This window comes from Eubalaena glacialis, chromosome 9 (genome assembly GCF_028564815.1).
Source record: "Eubalaena glacialis isolate mEubGla1 chromosome 9, mEubGla1.1.hap2.+ XY, whole genome shotgun sequence".
NCBI classification, from domain to species: Eukaryota; Metazoa; Chordata; class Mammalia; order Artiodactyla; family Balaenidae; genus Eubalaena; species Eubalaena glacialis.
This window is the reverse complement of record NC_083724.1, coordinates 11,128,541-11,147,139: the sequence shown is the minus strand read 5'-3', so window position 1 is coordinate 11,147,139 and position 18,599 is coordinate 11,128,541. Positions and strand designations below refer to the sequence as shown.

The window sequence follows — 18,599 nt, the reverse complement described above, 5'->3', positions numbered from 1 at the left end:
TTTCACAATTGGCCAACGCCTCTGATACATGGTATTGTCAACAGAACTGCAGCTATTCATTTCTTACGCCTTCCCAAGGAGTACCCTCAAGTTTACCTTCATATCATGTCCAAGTTCTAGTAATCCCTGCTTCTGTGCTTTTACTATATGAAATACATGGCCCATCATTCTAGTATACATTTAATTCACACTTCCTCTTTTAAGCCTTCCCCAATTACTCCATCTTACCTCAAACATTTCCTTCTCCAAATTTGTTGTACTTACATAAACTACACTATATCAGCAATTATATATTGCCTTGGGTTATTCTTCCCAACTACTCTGAATTTGGGCAAATGATATGTAAGTGGGCCCTCAATAAATGGCAGCTTTGGGCCAGGGACTGGGTATTTTATATGTGCTATTTTTAATCCTGAGATCAACCCTGTATGGCATTCTTATTTTAGACACAGAATTTTAAGATTCAGAAAACCCAACTTGCTCAGGGTCACAAAGCTACAATAACCAATATTGCTTAAGATGTACTACTCTAGGATGCCCTAAATGGGTTCACATTCCAGCTCTCTTGTGCAGCCTTGGGCAAGTTACCTATCATCTCTAAGTGTGTTTTCTTGTCTGAAGAAAAAAAAAAAAGGTAATACAGTCATTGAGCCATAGTAGGGGTGACACAAAATAGGGCATGTACAGCATTTAGCTAAGTGTGCTCAATACAGGTTAGCTGCTATTACTGCCTGGCAGAGCTGGGGTTTTTACCTAGATTGATCCCAAAGCCTATATTCTTTCCACTATTCCATTGCCTCCATACAGTCTTTTATAACCCATTCCCATTTATATAAAAAAGCAAAGTGCTGAGAACAGTGGCTGCCCAGGGACTGAGTGGAATATACTTACATAATAATTATTTTTGTTGACACACACACACAAAATTCATAAATTTCATGCATTTTTGAATTAAGAAAACATTTGAATGATCCAAGCCAGCATAAGCTTACCATCATGAGGGTAAGAAAGGCACATATTCACCAAGTGATTAACAAGGAAATAGAAAACTAGTAAGAGGGGAATAAGGTCCTTCTCCAAGCATCTACTGTGTTTGGTTTCATGCTAGAGGACTTTCCAAATGCTTCTTTTTGGTGTTTTACTACTGTATATTTCATCAGCATGACTGCACAGTTTAAATACACAATTGAAAGAGTTGTGATGATCTCATGAAGCTGGGTTCTGGGCACTGGATCCAGGACGTAACAATGAATATTGCCTTTAAAGAACTGGAACACTGAAGAGTCAAATGCAGAACAAGAAAAGTTTCACTTCTGTTTACTAGTCAAGCAACTAAGTGAAGGAATAAGCATTTTTTAATTTTTAAATTGTGTTATATAAAATGCTAACTTCTTGTTGGGACAGACTGCATTAGATAAAATTTTTTGACAAACTTCCTATAATCTTTTTATTAATTTACACTGAGAGAATATAGCACCTTTCATCCAAAGAACTGAAGGTGCTTTACAAACATTAGCATTTAGAAAACAAGTACATTTAAAAATCTGGATTCTTGCTGTTAAATCTCTTCGACTCCAGATACACAAATTTTTTGGAGGGTGATGGAAAGCAATTCTGTTTCTGACAATGAAAGAGGCTCAGAAAGAGTTCGGATTTGTTTTCACAGTACAGGCATTTTCCAAAACCTGGTGCTGGGCTTACAAAGCAAAAACACACAAACCTTAATGCAAAGAACAATATTTCAAAACCTTATTTCAAAAGTGAAACACAGGGTTTAAGACATCAAAATCTTCCAACAGTTCTAGGCATCCGGACAGAGTAGGAGCTGATGCAGGTTGCATATTAAAGATGTGCTCTTGATCCAGGCTTTTTAGGGTCACACCCAAATGAACACATTTAGAGTGGTGAGATTTTTTTCAGGAAAAAGCTTTAACCTAGGAAAAGCTAGCCAAGAGCATATCAGGAAAATGAGGAAAGGGAAGTAATTGGCAATTAAAAGTAGACAGTTCTCACTAGAGCCTAGGACATTTTATTAGAAACCAAGTATATCATAGGCAAATAAAAATGGTTATTACCCCCATTAATACAACATAAGGGATTTTACATTCAGCCTAGATACAGGGAATAACAGAGCCTCCTGCCTACAAATCTATGACTTGCAAGTATTTTCCACCACATGATTACTCTATATAGTACATAGCCCTTATTTATCAGAGGGATCCAAATATTCCTTTTAGGCTTACAGAGTCCAATACATTCACTCTCTCTTCCCTTTACATGTCTAACAGTAAAAACTTTTTTTTCATGCAAAAAGCCATTATTCAGTTGAAGAGAAAAAAATTAGGCAAAACAGAGATGGCAATTAAGGAATGGACAGAATATTATTGGCACATGCCCAACTAGTGACAAACAAATGCAGTACACCATGACTTAAAAATAAAAGTCACATTACACAGGTAACTAAAACAACTACATCAATCTAAGCTAAGGAGTGTCAAATGGGAAGGAAGGGCTGAGGGTTACCAATTTTATTGGTACAACTTAAAAGCAGAAGAGAGAAAGCACTTAAATACAATTTATGGTAACAGAAAAAAAATACTGTAGAAAGCTGTTCAAAGACCACACCAAGTTGTCTGCATCATTAATTTCCAGTGTTTCACAATTAGTAAAATACATAGCTACATATCCCTGTAAGATAAAAATACCTTTCCCCCTGAATTACACTGGGGTCAGGGCAGTAAAACAAAGCTACTGACCCAACAGTTCAAGTGCGTGCAGCAAACGTCTTAGCCACTTCTTTCTTACAGCTATACAATTAAAAACTACACGAGGAGCTGTGTGGTTGGGGGAAAAAATCAAAACAGTATTGTGCTCGCTTAATAAAAGAAAAGGCCTGATGAAAAATTATGTGCCAAGAAGCTTAGACTATAAAGATTTTTATTGCATTTTTAGGTAACCTGGAAGTTCTTATCCTGAAGGGGGACAGTTGGTTTTCAAAACTACCTGAACAGATGCTAAAGTGCTTTATTAATTGGCTGGCTTCACAAAGATTTCCTGGAATGACAAAAATTAATTATAGTAGTAAAGGGATACCAACTATTTCATAATATGGTTAATTCCAGCATCATTTATGACCATAGTCATAAGAGACATTGGAACACTTGTCCTTATTAATGGACAGTTGCATATCAAGAACTGATCATCACAACCCTTTGGATATTCAAATTACTTACACAAAGCCGAAACATAGTATCACAGACCTTTACAAAAAAGGACAATTTGGTTTTTTCTACACTTTTAAAAATCTGCTTCAGATTACAGTTCACAAGTACAAGAGTCCTGACTTTTCAACCTTTCCAGTTGCAGTTAAAAAATGAACACTTTCTAAAAGTTAAGGTCAAGTGTTACAGTAAGAATGATCCCTATTGAAAAGTACATATATTTTACTTAATGATACTCATGATAGACTGTAAACTGGATTGATCACATTCTACTCAACTGGTATCAAATGAACACATCAGCATTACAAGTATTAAATGTTTTTCTATTACTAGAGAGGATATAAACCAAAACATTAATATGGCAGTTATTTCTTTAGGCACAGTTTAGTGATTTTTTTTTTAAATATATAGTATGGAATTTCAGTTGAAGTTTTAAACTTAATAACCAAAGGGTCAAGAACTCTGATTAGGAAAAAAGAAAAAAAGAATAACTTTAAGCTAACAATGTACACTGTTTAAAATTTCTAACACTTTAACCTATCTGGGTTTTATTTAAGATTACTTTATTAAAAAATACAAGGAATCTGAAAAAAGATCAATACAATTATCTTAATGTACAAAGTCATAAGCTGTAGCAGTTTTTAAACTAAAATTTAAAAACACAACAAGGAGGGCAGCCCTTTAGACCAATTTATTTTATATCCATTTAAAATATCATCCAACAAAGGACAATGAAGTTTACAGCTGGGACAGGTATACATAACTCGAGGCATTTGCAGTCCATCGTGCCCACTGAATAACAACTTTGCTGCTGAAATTTCTTAAAACTTACCGAACTAAAACAAAAGACTGAATAATACAAAAGGAGTATTTCAGTGTAGTCTGTTCTGTCAATTGGCTTTTTTAAAAAAGGAAACATCCTGTTTCCCCTAGACCAGTAAATAAGCAAGAGCTACATGCAGCAGTTTGAGTATTAAGACATTTCTCAAGTCTTCTCAAATGAGTCCAAGGCGGGGGTGGGATGGGGGAGAAAACTGATAGAAAAACATTGCTATAGACACCATAACAAACAATAAATTTAGATAATTTAAAATTAAAAAAAAAAGGCAAGAGGCAGCATTTCAGCAGCAAAGTGCTCAATAAAAAGTATATTGTAGAGGGTAATACACGAAAGTCGGGGTAAGAGGGCAGAAAAATGGGTCAGCAGGATGGGCGAAGGCCTCAAAGGAAATACGGCGTCGTTGTCCTGGGAGGAATAACACGTTCTGAATCTGGAACTGCCCGGAATAACTTTGGTTCTCTTGTATTTACATCTTTGAAGACCATGATCGAAGCAATATTTCCACAACGATAACAGTAATTAGGAGCAGACCATACTGTTACCAGCTTCTCATCAAACATAAACTTATAGCCTTCATGCACTAGTTGGTGTGCTCTGCAGATGAGTTTTAAGTTGTTGATATGAACAAACTGCAATTTAGAAAGGTTTTGTTAAGTATCCAGCACATTTTAAAAAAATCAACCTACATATATAAGAAAATAAGCATTTAAATAAAGTATAAATCCTGTAATTACTAAAGCTCTCATGATTATAGAATCCATTCTACATTTATCCCCACTAATTTCCATAAGTTATAGAGTCACTTTGGCCTCAGTTATAGAAATCATAGTAACATAATTAGTTAGAAGTTTCTGAAAGAAAAGCATTATGTAAGTGCTATCAGATATGAAACAAAGTTTTTATGGTTTAATAATAAATATATTACTATCAATATCTATCATTTACTGAGGCTTTAGTATGGTTCTTACAAAATTCTGAAAGAGATTTATTATCCTTCTCTTGCAACTTCAGGAACCAGAGGCTCAGACAGGATAAATCTAGCTCTCTGACTTCATTATGCTGGATTACTTCACCCTGCAGTGTGTGTGTATGTGTAAGTGTGTGTGTATATATATTTTTAACTGAAAGTAGTTAACCTCAAAAATGTTGCTTATTCACAATAAATACATATGTCAAATCATTATGTTGTATACATAAAACTAATACAATGTTATATGTCAATTATATCTGAATTAAAATATATATACAAAGAAATATATATATTAAAAAGTTGCCTATCTTGCCCTTGTTATCTCATTACTTAATTGCAATGTTTGAAAGAAAAGGAACATTTATTTTACGCATAGTACCAATGGATGCTAAAGGAGGTGCTTTTATTACGTGATCTCATTTAACCATTAAGGAAAGACATACACGATAAACTAGACAAGAAATCTGATATCCATAGCCACCACAGTTTGAGTAAACTAGACTAGAAGTTTGGTATCTATAGCCACCATAGGTCTTTATGTAGTCCATTAGCAACCAACAAACTACTTTTCCAAAAATGCTGGCTTTACCTCATTTGTGACCTTTGCACCAAAAAGCCAACCTGCTCCTCGGGGACTGATTGCCCAAGTATCCACATCTTCAGGATCTGACCAAACCAGATCACAAAATGCTCCTTTATGAGGAATTTCCTGATTCCGTTCAATGGTTCGAATTTGATCCAGTGTTTTGATATCAGGAGATAAACCACCATGAACACACAAAATCTGCTCATCTATTAACTAGCAAAAAAGGAAAACAAAGAGTTGAACATACAGTAATAAACTCAGTCGTATATCTAAATTCATCAGTGAGCGCTAATGATATCAATATAATTGAAATGGCAATTAGATAAAAATATGCAAAGTGTTACTGGCAGGAAAACACTTGAGCTTTTTTTTTAAAAAGATTTACATAAACTTACAGCTGCTACTGTGAGCATGTCAAAAACTTTGGTACAGTATCTCCAGGCATTAGCGTTTCCGTATTTGGTTTGGCACTCATCTATGAGAGAAACAAAGAGTTCTCATTAATGAAGTTCTGAATCTGCTGATAAAACTAAGGAATACAGGGGAGTTCCCTGGCGGTCCAGTGGTTAGGACTCAGCGCTTTTACTGCCGTGGCCCAGGTTCAATCCCTGGTCAGGGAACTAAGATCCTGCAAGCCATGAGGTGCGGCCAAAAAATAAATAAATAAAATAAGTAAAGAATACAACTAATACTAAGACAACAGAAATTTGCTCAAACTAGGATGGCAAGTTATGATACATAGTTAGCCCTAGTAGGTCCTCCATGTAGAACCAGAAGGAGACTAGTGTCTAACTAGGCTAAGAATGTGGTCCTGCTTTTCATTCCAGAAGTGGCTCTAAGAACCAGCTGAAATTATTAGTCAAAACGCTATAATCAAGAAGAGCTAAATATTAATTTCACATAACCCAAAGCAAAAGCTTTTGTCTTACTATTAATACCAGAGGGAATTTCCTGGCGGTCCAGTGGTTGGGACTCCAAGCTTTCACTGCTGAGGAAGCAGGTTCCCTCCCTGGTTGGGGAAGTGGGGCCCCACAGGCCAAATAAATAAATAAATAAACTTAAAAAAAAAAAAAAACTGGGCAATTCTATCAAACAGAGTAATGTATTTAAGGTGACTACCTTATTCTAGCAGGATAATCAAACAAATTAGAAGAGCATGGATAATTCCCATTTCAACATTTTTCAGGCCTAGGTTGCCCCTTCTGAGATTTTCTGCAAATTGTGCAACTACATACTTGAGTTCCAGTAAGTACCCCTGTAGTCATCACTAAGGAAAACTGCCAATCAGTTCTTACATATTCTCAGCTGAACATTATCTCTGCTGTCTACAACAGTTAATAGGGTACATTATCTCTTCTCTCAGTTAATACCATGGAAGTTCTGCTCTTTGGCTTCTTCCTTAATTTCGAAAAAAAATGGACGTATCACTAATTGCCCTAAGTACAGCTGAAAATGATACAGGATATAAGACTGTGGGGTATGGTCAATCCTCATAATTTTCTAAATTATATCTCTACGTGAGGCAGGGTCCTTATTGTAAACGTCTCATGAGACAGCTCTAACATTGAGCTCAGTTTACCAGTAGGAATCTTGTAAATTTTTCACCTTAACACGTAAGCAAAGCACTTGGTTCATAATAACTGCTAACCATATGTTTATCAGTGTGAACGGAAGGCCCAATATAATAGCTATATATAGACATTTTTACTACTTTAAAATCAATGTTAAGTTCCATGATGACTAAAACTGTCTCCCTCCTGAGGAGCAGATGGGCTTGCTCTTATCAAACAAAACCATAGATGAACACTAGAGCATAGCTTGGGATGAAAAAAATTCAATACTAGATGTTGTGCTGTTGTCATGTTCTTCGGTCAAGGCATCTTGATTAAAATGTCCTCCTTCCTCTCCCCCTTTTATCTCTTTTGCCCTACACTGATAATGTTGGTCAAATTCTGGGGTGTAATTATATATGTAACATTAATCTTACACAGTTGGAGCCAGTTGCTTTCACTGAGCTAACACCACATAATGTATAATCCAAAATACTGATTATTTTGCAAAAGAATCAAACACTTTTTATTCCAAATGATATTTGGCATTTTGTGAATGAAAATCTGAAGTAACTTGTAGAAAGGAGATAAATATTAGCCATCTAACTTTTCAATTCCCATTAACAGTTATATCAACAATAAATTGTCGGGAAGTTCCCTGGTGGCCTAGTGGTTAGGATTTGGGGCTTTCACTGCTGTGGCCCGGGTTCAATCCCTGGTCGGGGAACTGAGATCCCACAAGACACATGGTGCAGCCAAAAATAAATAAATAAATAGATAACAATACGTTGTCAAAATTTCTCAATTTAATAATTGATAACGGCTGACAAAATCAGGAGTAAGAGAGTTCAGCTTATCTTTATAATGACAGAAGATAATTCAAAATATAAAGTCTAAAAACTAAAGGGTTATGAGATTAATATTTTCAAATCTCTCAATATCTGCCTTAATTGTGCTCAAGGAAAATTCTTATTAATAATCTCAACAGGGCTTCCCTGGTGGCGCAGTGGTTAAGAATCCGTCTGCCAATGCAGGGGACATGGGTTCGAGCCCTGGTCCAGGAGGATCCCACATGCTGCGGAACAACTAAGCCCGGGCGCCACAACTACTGAGCCTGCGCTCTAGAGCCCGCAAGCCACAACTACCGAAGCCCACGTGCCTAGAGCCTGTGCTCCGCAACGAGAAGCCACTGCAATGAGAAGCCCGCGCACGGCAACGAAGAGTAGCCCTCGCTCACCGCAACTAGAGAAAGCCCGCGCACAGCAACGAAGACCCAATGCAGCCAAAAATAGATAGATAGATAGATAGATAATAATAATAATAATCTCTACAGTTCTATCTACCTCCTTCAAAGAGCTTCCTAACCTCATTTTGAAAAACTTTCAACCATATAAAAATTTTATAGAAGTAGCTATTTTGCTTTTAATGGCTGCATTCTAGTTATGACCTGAGGTCCTAGTATTCTCTGGAGAAAGCACACAGATTTACAGTACATCCATACAGTATAATACAGTGCAGCTATAAAATAACATCAATGAAGTGAAAAGGCTGGTCACAATATTAAAAAACAAGTATGATCCCATTTTAGCTTGGGGTGTGTGCACACACATATGTATAAACACACACACACATACATATATATAGACTAGGTTCTCAAACTGAGTGTGCAAAACATTCCCTTTCAGCAGATTCTAAGGTCCCACCCCAAAAGTGGCGCCTAGCAATCTACATTTTTAACAAGCATCCCAAATGATTCCAGTGAGATAAACTGAGGACTACACTTTGAGGCACTGATCTAGAAAGACATACACCAAAAAGTTAAAAATGGTTCTCTCAGACTACTATGTATAAAATAATAAGCTACAAGGATATACTGTACAACACAGGGAATATAGCTAATATTTTATAATAACTTTAAAAGGAGTATAATCTGTAAAAATATTGAATCACTATGTTGTACATCTGAAACTAATATTGTAAATCAACTATACTTCAATTAAAAAAAAAGAATGGTTCTCTCTACATATCAATAGTCAGATTTTCAACTGATTGAGGGAAGAAAAGGAGTTAAAGGTGAGAAAGTGGAAAAAGATTATCTGTATTTTCTAATTTTACTATGAAAAGCACATGTATGACTTGTGTGGCTTTCTTTCCCAAAGAGGAAGGTAAATCAATATTCAGAATCAGAGAAATAGAAGGTCTTACCATAAAATCCATACACCTGTGTAATCTGTCTACTCTCATGATTTCCTCGCAAAAGTGTAATACGATCAGGCCATTTAGCCTTTAGTGCAAGAAGGTAAGTGAAGGTCTCCAAACTATAGTAACCTCTGTCTACAAAATCACCCTGTAAAGTAAAAATTTACAGTTACAAACAATACAATAGCAACAGTATTTTTAAAAAATTATACCAAAGGGCACAAACTCAGAGACACAGCCCAAAATAACAAAAATGAAGAGTTACACATTGAATTATTTGGAAATTGGGTTTTAACAAAAAATTCAAATGGAAATAAATAAGCTGTTCCTACTAAATGTTTGTGCTAGTCTTATGCTACAGGAGCCTACAGGAACCTGCTGTGCAATTCTCTCAAGGATTTTCCCTGCAAAACCACCATTTTTTCAATTCTCTGTTACCTACGTTAATAAATGTTTCTAAAAGATCATGTGTGAATCAAAAAACTTTAAATGAATTTCAAAAATCTTTTTAACTGTATCAAAAGAGCTGTCAACTTGAAGAAAATAGTTTTTTTGTAAAAGCAATTACCATAATTATAACAGTATTCTACATTTAGCTTTGTATTTAACAACTGCATATGAGGATATACTATTTACACTTCCCATTTATGTTTTACTTGGGCCAATATTAGACCAATAGGAAAACAGCTAAAAGATTAGAAAAGTGACCCAGAAATTTTCAGAAGGAAGGGAAATAACAGAAGGGCTCAGAAAAAATTCAACGGTAACATTATATTACAAAAAGAAAGTAAGCAAATATCTACCTTAACAGCAAATGTGTATATGTGTATATTAATCAATCCACAGATTAATAACAGATGAAAATGAATGCTCAAAAAAAATCTGATAAAATAACAGTAAACTGAAGATTTATGCCTTAAACCTGTGGTTCTGGGCTATTTTTCTGCCTAACCATTACTGAGGGCTACAACCCAGTCCTGTGTATACAGCAGTTTACAAAAGCAATTATTCTCAACTAGAGGACACAGCAAAATGTAGAAAAGTATAGAATCACCTTTTCATATATTTAAATAGTGACTGTCACATGGCAACGAAATTATTATATAATTTACATGTAGTAAGTCAGATCCCTTCCATTTAAAATAAGTACTTGATATCACTGGTGTTTACATACCATAAATATGTAGTTTGTGTCAGGAACCTGACCTCCAGTTCTGAATAGTTCACAAAGGTCATAAAACTATAAAAGAAAGGCAATATATGCTGATTACAAATTCCTGTGAAGGAGTAAAATAATAAAACTGAGGCCAAACTGTGTAAAGAAGCAGTTAATTAAGAGGACTTCAAATATTTACATTTATACAAAGAAATAAAGTGCAAACTAAACTGCCAAGCACACAGCTCCCAAGCCTTAAAAAAAAAAAAAAAGCACTAAAATGAAGCTCAGTTATCACTAAAGTCATTCCTAAGTCATTAATGTTATAGGCAACCCCCTTTCAAATTTCTTTCATATTTCTCCCATCTATCACTTGAGAATTTGAAATCATTTATCAGTTACCTGTCAATAAGCTAACCCAATCACCTTGCCCCACCTTCAGCATCTGTCTTAAAGAGACAAAAGATAAGGAAACAAGTGGATAAGAATTTCTTTTGAAGAATGAATTTACATGACACTTCGTAGTGTCACGTAATCAACCTACCTTCTTACACTCTACTTTGGAAGATGTGTACCCTCAGCTTCTACAGCTGTGGAGAATCTTCTCAATAACCAGTAAAAAAAGAATAGTATATTTCATCATATTCTACTTGACTGAAAATTTAACTGACAAAAATGTGCGTTTGATAACTTCAGTCAACTCGGTTATCCTAATCCTACTTCCTAAAGAAAAGTCACAGTTTTTCTGAAAAAGGATTTTAGATTAAAGGAACTATAATATACCATACCAACTACAACCAATAATTTCCTTCACATCTATCCTTTACACTTGAAAGTAGTATTACTACTTAAATTTCTAACACTTAAAACAGTACAGAAATCTTAGTTATAGTGAACAAAACTGAAATTTAAAGATTAACTACTGAAATAAAGTACTACCCTTTGTAGCAACGTTTCATAAGTCTAAAGAGTTGTCACTTGCTTAAAAAAAAAAACTTTAGAAAGTTTAAAATAAAATTTTCCTATCTTCTTAAAATTAGCAAGCAAACAAATGAAACAAATTCAGTCTCAGTCAACTGGTAGACTATTATTTGTTCAAAATATATGCTGTCCATTTCTACTAAGTGGAATCCCTTCCTTTGAAGGAATATACTTCTCACTTCCCACCGCACAGATATATATATGATGTGTGTATGTATATCATATACCATATATGTATAAATACAATCACACACAATATGAGCAGTAAAAAATAAGTATATATATCTAAATACACTTTCAGTGTATATATATACACATATACATATATGTGTTTGTGTTACTTTGGCCTAGTAACTCCACTTCTGTGACTATAACCTAAAGGCAAAAAAAAAAAAAAAAAAAAAAAAAGCTGTATAACATAAAGAAAATGCATCATAGCATCATTTCTAATAACAGAAGAAACAACCTTCGTGACTAACGTAAGGGAATATTAATAAAGTATGATCTACTAATTCAAAGACCTGGACCTTAGGCAGTCATAAATAATGATTATAATGGAAACTATGTAGCAAAGTGGGAAAATGACTAGGGAAAAGAATGGAACACAAAACTATACCTCTAATATAACTATACAATTTTGTTATGTAAAAATTGAGTATGCACACACTCAAAGTCAGGAAGGAAACATTAAAAAGTTTTATGAAACAATTGCTTCTATAAAAGTGTGGTGAAAGAGTGAGTGTCCTTAGACTTTACTACTGATGTCTGTAGAAACACATTCTTGAATAAAAGCTTTGTAAGTTTCCATTTAACTTATATATATTTAATGGATGATCAAAAATTCTGCTTTGGGGACCCATAGTTCCTACTCCATATTGGTAGTTTTTTCCAAAATTCTTTAATATAATAAATATTTACTGAAAACATATGCAGACAATTAACCTTGTCATACATTACTGGAAGCCCATCTCATTATTTCACAAATAATTTCTACCATCTATTGTATGTTTTTCATATCACACACACTCTGTAAATGTTCTCATTTTAAAACAAAACCAATCCCGAGAAGTGGATTTTATTCCATTGTTAGAGGCAAGGAAATAGTTGGCTAACTCAGCAGTTTTTAAATTTTCTGGTTTCAGGACCCACTCATAGTCTTAAAAATTACAGGTCCCCAAAAAGCTTTTGTTTATACGTTATATGAATCAGTGTTAACCATATTAGAAATTTAAAGTGTAACACATACCTTCATACAGGTATGTGTTACAAAGGGAGGAGAATTTTAATAACCTTTAGAGATAATGGTGCATATTCTTCTTTTAATACATCAAAACTTGACAATTAGTCTCTTCTCAAACTCTGTTAGATAAGTTGGTCTAACACTTTGAGTGGGTAACACACTGGTTATTTGGAAAATGGAAATGACATTTCTTTATACATCATCAAAAAAATATTTGTTAAATCATCAAAAAAATATTTGTTAATTTCATCACTCACCTCATCAGAAAAGTCTTTTAAGTATCAGAAGCTAGTAGCCTCATGGTGGTAAACTCAAATTTTCTAAAATTCCAATATTTCACTTGAAAACTCAAATTCTGTCATCAGCAACAAATAACGTCAATTGTTTTCCTTGAAGTGACAGGCTCACTTCGTTCACTTTTGCAAAACAGTTGCCAAATACCCGTAGTTTGTCATTCATTCTCTCAAGTAAAAACAGCGATCCATTAAAAAAAAGAGGCTATTTCAGCAGGAGATGCAAAGAACTGCACAAGTACTTTTCTTTTGAGCAAACCATTTTTCTTTGATATGCAGTAGATGTGCTTTATGCGTACTTCCTATTTCATCAAAGGGACTACTCAAAAGATGTATCTACTGAGGGGTTAAGAGTGCCAATTAATATTACTGCTTCATCAAGGACATTCTTAAGTGATACTGGCATTTTATTTTACTGTACATGCATGCATGCTGGTGAAGAATACAATGACAACCAGCATAGGCTGGTGACACTCCCTTGATTCATGCTGAGGCACCAACAGTTTTACCCTCAGTTGATTTTGTGCCATCTTATAGACCTTCAAGGGTCCACAGGCCGTATTTAAAGAACTGAAGAGCTAGCTAAAATGGCTTCTTAAACAGCTGTTACGTACCCAAGCAGGACTTAACTTAAACCAAGCTCTGTCTGACACTGAAATCTACAATCTCCTCACTAGATTATGCTGTTTCAATGTTTCTCAGCAACTGTATGCTTGTCAACATTTCTTATGAGTTTATTTGTACTCATAAACCAATCCTGCAATTCCAAAACTGGCCCAAGGAGAAGACAACTGTACAAGTCCCAAAAGATACATCTTACATTTGACTAGTCTGCAGACATTTAGAAGCTCCTCAAGTCCCATGCTTTTGACGAGCAATTGTTTTAAAGGGTCAAGTACAAGAGAAACACGGCTCAATTTGGTGGTAGTCTTAAAATAACATAGGCTGGGAGTTCCCTGGGGGCCTAGTGGTTAGGATTCCAGGCTTTCACTGATGTGGCCCAGGTTCAATCCCTGGTCGGGGAAGTGAGATCCCACAAGCCGTGCAGCCAAAAAATAAATAAATAAATAAATAACATGGGCTATCGGGCACCCAAATGAGTTTCAAATCTCAGCTCTGTCCCTTAGTAGCTGTGCGAATTTGGGTGAATTCCTCAATCTTTCAACTCAGTTTCCTTCTCTACAAAATGATCCTACCTCATAGGAACCTTAAAAAAAAAATTGACATGCAATATGTGAAAAAGTACATTATTAACCTCAAAACACAAGATAAATGAAAGCAAGAATTGTACATTTGACTGAAGGTATATATATCAGTAGAAGTGCAAATTTATTATCTGAATTAATTTTAGCAGTCTGAAGTTGTCTCTAACTTCCTGACCTCTGATTATGACTATAATTCATATTATTGAAAAGTCTTGGGGAATTCCCTGGCAGTTCAGTAGTTAGGACTCTGCACTTTCACTGCCAAGGGCACGGGTTCGATCCCTGGTCGGGAACTAAGATCCCACAAGCCTCATGCTGCGGCCAATAAAAAACCTTGATAACACAGGTAACCCCTCAATTTTAATATTATAATCAAGGGAAAGCATTACTTGGTTTATTCCAGCTTTTAGAAATATGTTAAGGCATTGTTTACATTAATATCCTTTATGTTAGCAAAATACAAATATTTATTATACTTTTGGAGAGAAGTTACATGGAAATTAAGAAGAACTCCTAAGGTCTACTTTAGAGAACTAGAATTTTAACAGATTAAATATGACATAGTGGGGGCCTCTATTTAGAAGCTGATAACGTGCAGATGTCATTTATTATAACCTCACACATCCAGAGAACAGACTGAAAAACCAAAAAGAAAAGAGCTAAGTAGTCAAAATAGAACTTTACGGGACTTCCCTGCTGGTCCAGTGACTGAGAGTCCGCCTTCCAGTGCAGCGGACGCGAGTTCGATCCCTGGTCGGGGAACTAAGATCCCACATGCCACGGGGCAACTAAGCCCGCATGCCGCAACTACTGAGCCTGCGCGCTCTAGAGCCCTAGTGCCCCAACTAGAGAGAAGCCGGCAACGAAGGGCCTGCGCGCTGCAACGGAGACCCAGGGCAGCCAACTTAAAAGAATAAAAAACAGAACTTTACTCATGGAGCAGCCCTCAATCACAACCAAGCTACACACATTTCTGCTCCTTTAGGCAGTCATAGTTAAGGTCCTGTAGGAATTCATAAATACTATGTTATTCACAAATATTATGTCTTATAGCCCCAACTCCATTGCATGCACAGAGCAGGCTATGAGTGCTCTGTTCAGCTTTCATTTCCCAGTAAAAAAGAAAAAACTACAAATACACAGTTTTCTAACTAGGCTAAACACTGACAGTAAGAGTCTAAAGATAAGGTGTACCCCTCCTGTCAATGCTCTGAAACTCTTAAAAACAAACACATAAAACCCCAGCAGATGAAAAAATGAACTGTCTTTCTCATCCCATTCTAGCACTGACTTGCTGTAAAATCATGCACCAATAATTTTATCTTTCTGAACTGCTGATATTCTCATTCCCACTAAGGAAATGATAAATTTTCAATAAAATATGACATTAAGTGAATAGAACAGAAATGAACAGAATGAATAGAAAATTAGTGCCTAATACCAAAGCATCTCCTATCAATCATAATAACTATAAGCAGTCCACATTTGTATTTTATATCTCCCCCTGTCCACAGAGCAATAATGCTTCACTCTTCACTTTCTAAGTATGATTTCAACAAAGTCCATGAATAATTTGACCACTGCTTTTACTCACTTTAACAGTAACCAGGAATCATTAATGTCACACAGACTGAGGCACCCTAGCCAACCACCATTTTTTTTTTTTTTTTTTTTAATATTTTGCAGCACAACTGGAAACAGACATGGACTATGGACAGACAGTACAAAAGCTAAAAATATCCTCATGAAATTTTACCTGTCCGTGTATGTCTCCACACACTGTTACTGGTGTTGATACTGGTTGGACATTTGACTCTTCCAAGAGGAGGTCACAAACATAGTCACATAGCCGCTGTAAGAAGAGAAAATAAAATGCATCCTTTTATTACAATATTAAAACTAAAGACCAAATGCAAAAAAGACAAGAACTAATCCGTGTATTGTTTCACAGGAAAGGAAACTATGATGATTCTGGGATTCGATTTCTGTCAGCTTTCACCTTCCTCTCACAATGCCTATTCCAAAATGCAAACTCCCTGGCTATACAGGTAATAGGTTCTAGAAGACAGAGAGCTTTGCAAGGAACCGTAAAATGATGTTTTTCAACAAAAAATGTAAAAGTCAATAATTTTAACAGGAAAAGGTTTTTATCTGCTAATTTTTAAAGTACATTGCAAACCATGCACTTACCAAATATGACCCAGCAATTGCATTCTTGGCAATGAAAATTTATGATCGCATAAAAACCTGTACACAAATGTCCATAGAAGCTTAATTCATAAAAGCCAAAAACTGGAAATAAATCAGGTGTCCTTCAACAGTGAATAGTTAAATTATGGTACATTCACACCATGGAATACTATTCAGCAATAAAAAGAAACAAACTATTGACACATGACAATCCGTATAAATTTCAAGGGATTTATGCTGAGTGGGGAGAAAATAAAAACCCTATCCCAAAAGGTTATATACTGTATGATTCCATTTATACAACATTCTTGAAATAAAAAATTTATAGAAATGGAGACCAGATTAGTGATTGCCAAGGGTCTAGGAGGTAGGGACAGCAGGAGGAAAGTGCGTATGGTTATAAAAAGGACAATATGTGGACTCCTTGGGGTGATGGAACTGTCTGTACCATGAATGTCGTATTAGATACATGAGACAGATATAACAATACTGCGTAGAACTAAATACACACACAAATGAGTACAAGTAAAACTGGAGAATTATGAACAAGATGGTGGAGTGTATCAATGTCAATATCCTGGTTGTGGTATTTGTTCCACAAGACGTTACTACTAGAGAAAACTGGGTAAAGGGTACATGGGATCTCTTGGTATTATTTCTTACAATTGCATATAAATCTACAATTATCTCAAAATAGAAAGGTTAACAAAATTAATCCCAAAATGTAAATCTAAAATTTAAGAGTCACTCTACCTTTTAAAAAGAACTCTAGGGGAACTTCCCTGGTGGCGCAGTGGTTAAGAATCCGCCTGCCAATGCAGCAGATACGGGTTCGAGCCCTGGTCCGGGAAGATCCCACATGCCGTGGAGCAACAAAGCCCGTGAGCCATAATTACTGAGCCTACACTCTAGAGCCCGCGTGCCACAACTGCTGAAGCCCACGCGCCTAGAGCCCGTGCTCTGCAACAAGAGAAGCCACTGCAATGAGAAGCCCGTGCACCGCAACAAAGAGTAGCCCCTGCTCGCCACAACTAGAGAAAGCCCGCGCACAGCAACAAAGCCTGAACGCGGCCAAAAATAAATATAAATAAAGAATCTGCCTGCCAATGCAGGGGACACGGGTTCGAGCCCTGGTCCGGGAAGATCCCGCATGTCGCGGAGCAACTAAGCCCATGCGCCACAACTACTGAGCCTCCGCTCTAGAGCCCACAAGCCACAACTACTGAAGCCCGCGTGCCTAGAGCCCGTGCTGTGCAACAAAGAGAAGCCCCTGCAATGAGAAGCCCGCGCACCGCAACAAAGAGTAGCCCCCGCTCACCGCAACTAGAGAAAGCCTGCATGCAGCAACGAAGACCCAACACAGCCAAAAATTAATTAATTAATTAAAAAAAAAGAACTCTAGGGACTTCCATGGTGGTCCAGTGGGTAAGACTCCACACTCCCAATGCAGGGGGCCCAGGTGTGATCCCTGGTCAGGGAACTAGATCCCACGCGCATGCCACAACCAAAAGTTTGCATGCCGCAACTAAGAGTTCACATGCCACAACTAAGAAGTCCGCATGCCGCAAGTAAAGAAGTCTGCATGCCGCAACGAAGATCCAGCGTGCCGCAACTGAGACCTGGCACAGCCAAAATAAATATTAAAAAAAAAAAAAAAAAAAAGAACTGGGGAGGAAATCTTCCTTCCATCTGAGACCAATTAATACTACAGTCAGAGGCCCTACTAGATTTTATGAAGATCTGCCAAGAAAGGACAAATTAAACTACACGAGCATAATGAAATGATTTTAAACATTAATTAAGGAATCTAAATGCCACAATTTACTTAAATATATGAGAGACACACTTTAACAGTTACAGCTACAACACTTTACACAGAGGCAAGCATAGGAGAGAACTCACAATGGGAGGGGGGAGGAAGAGCAAGAAAAAAGTCCCTCCCCAAAAAATGAGGGGAAATCAAGCTGTTTAAAACATTTTCAAAATAAAAAGGTTCGCTCTTATTCCTAGGATAAGTTCCTGATCTTCAAATAGCACCTCAAAGGCAAGATCATCCTTTTGGCCTGGAGTCCTTCTGGCCCTGAGTAGCGAGCTCCTTCTGTGCTGAATTTCCTACAACCCTCAGATGCTTCAATAAACAATCCTTGGTCCAGATATATAATCCATC

At 36.3% G+C, this 18,599-nt stretch overlaps 1 protein-coding gene and 1 non-coding gene across 2 annotated transcripts in view; one reads left to right on the top strand and one right to left on the bottom strand.

Moving 5' to 3' along the window:
• Positions 1-2,006: 2,006 nt before the first annotated feature.
• Positions 2,007-18,599, bottom strand: part of PPP6C (protein phosphatase 6 catalytic subunit) — a 30,562-nt gene continuing 13,969 nt past the window's right edge. Inside the window, exons 2-7 of the mRNA XM_061200968.1 lie at positions 15,999-16,094; positions 10,542-10,607; positions 9,374-9,515; positions 6,014-6,093; positions 5,622-5,831; positions 2,007-4,691 (exon numbers count right to left, since the gene is read on the bottom strand). Of these exons, the coding sequence (XP_061056951.1) occupies positions 4,443-4,691; positions 5,622-5,831; positions 6,014-6,093; positions 9,374-9,515; positions 10,542-10,607; positions 15,999-16,094 (843 nt within the window). The 3' untranslated portion in view covers positions 2,007-4,442. The remainder of the gene's footprint in view (positions 4,692-5,621; positions 5,832-6,013; positions 6,094-9,373; positions 9,516-10,541; positions 10,608-15,998; positions 16,095-18,599) is intronic.
• On the top strand, positions 6,167-6,238 carry TRNAK-UUU (transfer RNA lysine (anticodon UUU)). Its single transcript has one exon. It is a non-coding gene; the product is annotated as a tRNA-Lys (tRNA).